The 6,608-nt window shown below is 46.8% G+C and overlaps 1 protein-coding gene across 1 annotated transcript; it reads left to right on the top strand.

Moving 5' to 3' along the window:
- Positions 1–522: 522 nt before the first annotated feature.
- Smim4 (small integral membrane protein 4) lies at positions 523–5,742 on the top strand. The gene is made up of 3 exons (XM_029469277.1): positions 523–861; positions 4,749–4,836; positions 5,568–5,742. The coding sequence occupies exons 1-3, from the start codon at positions 711–713 to the stop codon at positions 5,590–5,592; spliced, it is 264 nt and encodes an 87-aa protein (XP_029325137.1). The 5' UTR covers positions 523–710; the 3' UTR covers positions 5,593–5,742.
- The last annotated feature ends 866 nt before the right edge of the window (positions 5,743–6,608 follow it).

Below are 6,608 nucleotides of genomic sequence, written 5' to 3'. Positions count from 1 at the left end.
GGTTGTGATGCTTAAAAACACTACAAGTTACCAGAATAACGGTAATTTCCCACTTATCATAGGTTTATATTATTTTAGCATGTTTGTTATAGACAGTTGTACATTTTGCTGCGGCGATAAAGTTCAGTTTTCGAAAATGCATATCGAGTTATGTTTGTTTTAGAATCCAAGTCAAACCAGTCACATCCCAGAAATAAAAGAAAGGAGTGTCACGAAACTGCATTTTAGCTGATTTCCTTCACAAAGGGTCATCACCTCGGTCAGGGTATTACAAAAAAAGATGGCGAAGGCAGAGTAGGGGGCGCGGCAGTAAACTCTGAGCCTCAGCAGCGGAGAGCAGGTCGAGGGCGGGGCCGCCAAGCCACGTTGGAGACCCCGCCCCTCCAAGGTTTTCGGGCTCCAGAATCTAGGCGCGTGCGCAGGCTTCTTCAGCCCGACTCAGCCGCACAGAGCACGCGCGCTCAAACAGCACTCTGATTGGAGAGTCTGAGAGTCCCGCCTCATTCTGATTGGAGGAGCCGACCGGGCTCTGGGTCTGTCCTAACTTCCGCGACCTAACTCTCGCGGCCGGGTTGTGGCGCTAAAGTCGAGTGTTGGTGCTCAGTCCACGGGACTCCGCGGACACGCAGGGACACGCAGGGGTACTTGTACTGCCTCCGGGAACACCAGTCTGCCTGGTTCCGTCCCTACTCCACAGGGAGGCCTCGGTCATGTTCTTCAGGGCCCAGGTGAGGCGAGCTCTTCAGCGAGTGCCCGGCAAGCAGCGATTCGGCATCTACAGATTCCTGCCCTTCTTTTTTGTCCTGGGAGGAGCGATGGAGTGGATCATGATTAAAGTGCGCGTGGGCCAGGAGACCTTCTGTAAGTGAGGGTGCAGCAGCCTCCGTTTCTCCCGTGGGTATGCGGTCCATTCAGTTGCAGAGCTCCTTTCACTTTGGGCGTTAGGAACAGTGTTTTGACAGGTCTCGTGCAGCGAGGCAGGAGGCCCTTAGGGCTCTTGTATTTTGTTCACATTGGCATCCAGCCCTCCTCCTCTTCCGGCATTTGAAGAGGGCACGTGCCTCTAGTCAGGCTATGCAGGTCTTTGTAGCCTGTCCTTGGCCCTGCTGGTGACTTTGGGCCTAAGGAACAGGATTACTCGCATGTGGAAGAGGAACCAGTCCTGAGGGAAATTCAGAGATATAGCTCAGAAATTCAGGTTAAGTCCCTTGCCGTTTGAGAGCTTTGGCCCAAACTCATGAGGAAGTTATCCCGGCTGTCCTAGCTAATTACTACTGGTCACTCGCTGTCCTTAGGTTATGTCTTTCGCCCAGAACTGTGAAAAGAATGTCTGGCATTTCTGAGGACTGCCTCTGGAACTGCCAGTTCCTTTCAGGCTTTCTCCCAACTTTTGGGTCCTTTGTCTGCCTCTCATGTAACTTACCATTTGAGAATTTTAGGTTGTTCTTTCAAAGCCTCCATTGAGTTCGTTCGTTCTTTCTTTCTTTCTTTCTTTCTTTCTTTCTTTCTTTCTTTCTTTCTTTCAGATTTATTTTGAATACACTATAGTCTTCAGACACCAGAAGAGAGCTTTGGATCCCATTACAGATGGTTGTGAGCCACCATGTGGTTGCTGGGAATTGAACTCAGGACCTTTGGAAGAGTAGTCAGTGCTCCTAACCACTGAGCCATCTCTCCAGCCCCTGATTTCTCTTTCTATACTTTGATACGGAGCCCGACTATGCTGGCCTTGAATCTTCAAAGTCATCCTCTGGGTTTACAGGCATGGGCCTCCGCTTAATGTTTAATAACTGAGAATATCTAGCGAAGAAGGCAAGTTTCAGAAGAGCTCATGGTGTAGTTTGGTAGGAGAATAATTGCCTCACATGATCCCAAGCTCCATTTTAACCCCTACCCCTACCATTAAGCATGCCATAAGGGTTGTGAGTAGTCTAAGAATCCTAGGTGGCCACTTCATTGGATCAGATGGTATGGGGAAGGCCTTTGGGGAAAGATAGACATTTAGGATTGTTACCTAGATAAGGGGAAGATCGATGAAGCTCACTTCATGGCAATGGTGAACCTGGAAACTTGGAGGCTTATGTGTATGCTGTTTTGAGGGACTGCAGCAGATGCACAGAGTGAAAGGTGGCATGGATAGAAGGGTCCCTGTGTAGTGCCATAAAAGTACTGGACAAGAAGAATCTATCCTATTGATTTTTTTGTTTTGTTTTGTTTTGCTTTTTCGAGACAGGGTTTCTCTGTATAGCCCTGGGTGTCCTGGAACTCACTCTGTAGACCAGTCTGGCCTAGAACTCAGAAATCCACCGGTCTCCTGAGTGCTGGGACTAAAGGCGTGCGACACCACGCCCAGCTCTAGCCTATTGATTTTGATGGAGACACAGGCACCGTGTGGTTGGCCAGACTTGAGAGGATGGCCTAGTCTAGCTGGCAGAAGGAATGCCAAGAAGTGGGTAGGCCTGGGACAGCTTATAGTGCTGATAAAGTCTGGTAATTGAGATGGGCATGGGAGCTTCTCAGGGGACAGAAGGGCAGGGCTGGTACTTCCACTGAAGGTACAGAACACAGGCAGGGGGCTGGAGAGATGGCTCAGCAGTTAGGAGCACTCACTGCTCTTCTAGAGGTCCTGAGTTCAATCCCCAGCAACCCGTGGTGGCTCACAACCATCTGTAATGGGATCTGATGCGCTCTTCTAGTGTGTGTACTCATATAAATAGTACTAAATCTTTTTTAAAAATTACTTATTTTTAAATCCATGGGCAGGGTGATCCTGGGTGTAAGGTAGGACATGATGAAACGGGTTAAAGATCCCAAGTTCAGGAGGACAGTTTGGGCCAGACATCTGGGTTTACAGGCCATTCAGCTAAACTGTAATGGAGGCATCAGACTTCAGCATGTTTAAGGTGACTTAGAGTGGTCAGAAGGAACACCAGGAAGGCTATTCTTTTTTTTTTTTTTTTTAGTTTTTTGAGACAGGGTTTCTCTGTATAGCCCTGGCTGTCCTGGAACTCACTTTGTAGACCAGGCTGGCCTCGAACTCAGAAATCCGCCTGCCTCTGCCTCCCGAGCGCTGGTCACCACGCCTGGCTGGAAGGTTATCCTTAAAGACAGGTTTCTTAGGGTTTTACTGCTGAGAACAATCATTACCAAGGCAAGTCTTATAAAGGACAACATTTAATTGGGCTGACTTACAGGTTCAGAGGTTCAGTTCATTATCATCAAGGTGAGAACATGGCAGCATCCAGACAGGCATGGTGCAGGGGGAGCCGAGAGTTTTACATCTTCATCTGAAGGCTGCTAGTAGAAGACGACTGACTTCCAGGCAGCTAGGGTGAGGGTCTTAAGCCCACATCTCCGGTGACATACCCACTCCAACAAGGCCACAAATCCTAATAGTGCCACTCTCTGAGCCAAGCACATACAAACCATCACAAGTGATGAGGAAAAGTGACTGTGACCTGGAGGTAACCTTTTGCCCTAGGAGAGACTGAAGGATATGCAAATGCTGATGAGAAAGGCGGGGTTGGAGCTGGGGCTGTCACTCATTTGGTGCAGCACTTGTTTCAGCATGCAGGAATTCTTGGATTCAATCTCCTGAGAAAAAGTGGGGGGTGGGGGTGGGGGGAGGCTGTGGGAGACTGGGAGACTCCACCTTCACAGGCCCCAGTGCCCAGTGGGATCAACCATAAAAATTAGAGTTCTTTACAGTGGCCTTTCTCTATGAAGGGAGTGCTGTCATTCAGGGCTGAGGAAACTCTTGCAGCCATGTTAATAGAGCAAGTTAGAGTTGCCTCAGGCCGCATGAATTGAGAAGTGAGGCAGTTGGAGCAATCTCTGGTTGGAGTCTTAGAGGGGGGCCAAGGAGTTAAGGTAGTAAGTAGAGTGTGAAGTAACTTCAGCTGTTTTGGAACCAAGAGAGGGAAGAGAAAAGCCAAAGGGCCAGAGGAAGGGAATGAATTCCAAGGCCAGGAAAGCCAGGACTGGAAAAGCAGTTGTCATCGGAGCAGCATTCTTCCCTCGGAACACTGTAACCGGAGACATAAGGGAGGCCAAGGGGTTGGCCCTTCACCCCCAAGAATATGGGTGGCAAAAAAGGCACAGAAACCATCACAGGCAAGAAACCTGAGCTGGCAGTCAGTGGTAAAATCCCTGAGAGGGTGACCATCAAATGAACCCTGAAAGAAGAGGATTTGTTTTTTTTAAAGAAAGGAAGATGTTTTCTTTTATACACGAGGGCAGAAAATGAGTAGTTTGGAAAAATAGCCGCTGAGGCAAAACACCCACACGCTCCTTCCTCAGGTTTTGGGCTTAGGAAAGGGAGCAGCAGAGAGCCTTGGGCAAAGGAAATCTTTGAGAACAGAAAGATATACTAGGACATGATTCTGGGATATTTCCCCTGTTGTTATCTCAGACTCAACAGCAACCTTTCTGACTGTTAGTTTCAGTGTGGGAGGTGGCACTTGGGGCCTTCCTTATGCTAGGCAAGCTCTCTGCCACTGATCCCCAGTTTCTATTTCTAAATTCCTCGGCTTCAGGGCTGTGAGATGGCTCAGCAGTTAAGTGCACTGGTCCAGGTTCGATTCCCAGCACCCACGTGACAGCTCACAACTGTAACTCCAGCTCCAGGGGGTTCCACACCCACCCACCTACCCACAGTCAAAATAACAATGCATATAACATAAAATAAAAATATGTATTTTAAAAATCTTGTTTCTTAAAAATCTAAGCAACACTTTTGTTTGATACAGATGATGTCTACCGTAGAAAAGCTTCAGAAAGACAGTATCAAAGAAGGCTGGAAGATACATCAGAAACCAATCTTCATAAGCTAATAAAGTAAATATGAATTTCAGTGTTGATTTCAGCCATTTTGTGTTTTTATAAGTCTTACTCTCCACTGGGCTGGCCTTAAACTCAAGGAAATCCCTACCTCTGTTTCCTTAGTGCCACTAAGATCATACTCTTTCAAGGGACTCCCAGGACCCCCTCGACAGCTGACAAACATTTCTATCTCCAACAGCATCTTCTGGCCTTTGTGGACATTGAACTCCTACGGTGTACATATATACATGCAGGCAAAACACCCACACGCATTCATTCTTTTCTGAATCCTAATCCTTTAGCAATTGTTTATTAGTCCAAAAATTGCCTTTACAAAGAATTTTCATAGTTCTAGTCTCTACTTGACTATATCTGAAGTCACTATGGGATACTATCTTCCTAAAACTCAGTGTCTCACAAGACATTTCATAAGCTATTCAAAAATCAACCAAGATGTTTTGCAATGCAGTCTGGATTATTTGTGAAGCCCTTTAAAAGAAAAAAAAATTAATCGTAGGTATGTATGTACGCACGTAAGTATATATGCATGCGTGCATGCATGCGGCTGTGTCCATTTGCGCATGTGTGAGAGAGCAGAAGCACTGGGTTCCCTGAAGCTGGGAAGGCTGTGAACTACCTCGTGTGAATGTTGGGAATGAAGCTTGGGTTTCTTGGAAGAGCAGAAAGTGAGCAGAAGAGTCTCTCTCTAGCCCCAGCCTTGGTGGTTTTTTTTTTTTTTTTGACAGAATTCCAACGAAACCATGGCAGTAAAAGATCTCCTTTTCAAGATCACCTTAACTAGGGTAACTACACAGGTCATCTTTCTGTCCTTTTCCAATTTGTAAGTTTTTGCTGTGTGTGTGTGTGTGTGTGTGTGTTGTTTCCTTAGTGACTACATACTGCTCTGCTAGTGCAGTCTGCACACAAGCAAGAAAGTTAACATACAGTCCAGTCAAATCAGGCAGAGTCTACTAAAGGCAACTGGGCAGTTGGACCCCAGTATGAGTTTGGATCACTACTAGAAAAAGGAATGTCCATGCTTTCAAACAAGAAAGTGGCCTGCATTTTAAAGAAAAAGTAAGTTTCAGCCAGGCATGGTGGTGCATGCCTTTAATCCCAGTACTTGGGAAGCAGAGGCAGGTGGATCTCTGTGAGTTTGAAAAAAAAGTAAGTTTTAAAATACGAAGCAGCTGATGCTTAAAGGCCACAGACAGGGTAACATGAAGCTAATCATCCCTGTCACCAACACTTCTAGATGGGTGTGGGGTGCAGTAGAGGTGGAGGCAGGAGGATCAGTAACTCAAGGCTAGGATGGACTAGGATGAGACTCTGTCTTGAAAAAAATAGTCCCTTAATTTTTTCTCTAGCAACTTTTCCCTATTTTGAGTTTGCTGCTAATGTTAGGATCAACTCAGCGTAAAGAGTCTTAGCTGGCTGGGCGTGGTGGTGCACGCCTTTAGTCCCAGCACTTGGGAGGCAGAGGCAGGCAGATTTCTGAGTTCGAGGCCAGCCTGGTCTACAGAGAGAGTTCCAGGACAGCCAGGGCTACACAGAGAAACCTGGGGGGGGAAAAGACAGTCTTAGCTGTTCAGACGGCATCAGGTTCAGCGCACTGTTGGTTGTCAGTAATAATGCCACCGGGGAAGGAGATACACCACAACTAATAGGTCTACTTGTGCCATTTGGAGTGTGAATTAAACCTCAAAGACACTACATTGATTCGATTTCTGTGTAACAAGTTGCATAATTCTCAATCATGTGGCTATACTTTCAGTTTTAGAAGTTGA

Source organism: Mus caroli, chromosome 14 (assembly GCF_900094665.2).
Source record: "Mus caroli chromosome 14, CAROLI_EIJ_v1.1, whole genome shotgun sequence".
In the NCBI taxonomy this organism is placed as follows: domain Eukaryota; kingdom Metazoa; phylum Chordata; class Mammalia; order Rodentia; family Muridae; genus Mus; species Mus caroli.
Note: the sequence above shows the minus strand (reverse complement) of the source record. Positions and strands in the feature narration are given on the sequence as shown.

What these genes read in the sequence shown, in the direction of transcription:
- Smim4 (XM_029469277.1), top strand. Translation starts at nt 711, where the DNA reads ATGTTCTTCAGGGCCCAGGTGAGGCGAGCTCTTCAGCGAGTGCCCGGC. An exon ending in CGTGGGCCAGGAGACCTTCT is followed by an intron (nt 862 to 4,748) that starts GTAAGTGAGGGT and finishes TGTTTGATACAG; the next exon opens with ATGATGTCTACCGTAGAAAA. An exon ending in AATCTTCATAAGCTAATAAA is followed by an intron (nt 4,837 to 5,567) that starts GTAAATATGAAT and finishes TTTTTTTGACAG; the next exon opens with AATTCCAACGAAACCATGGC.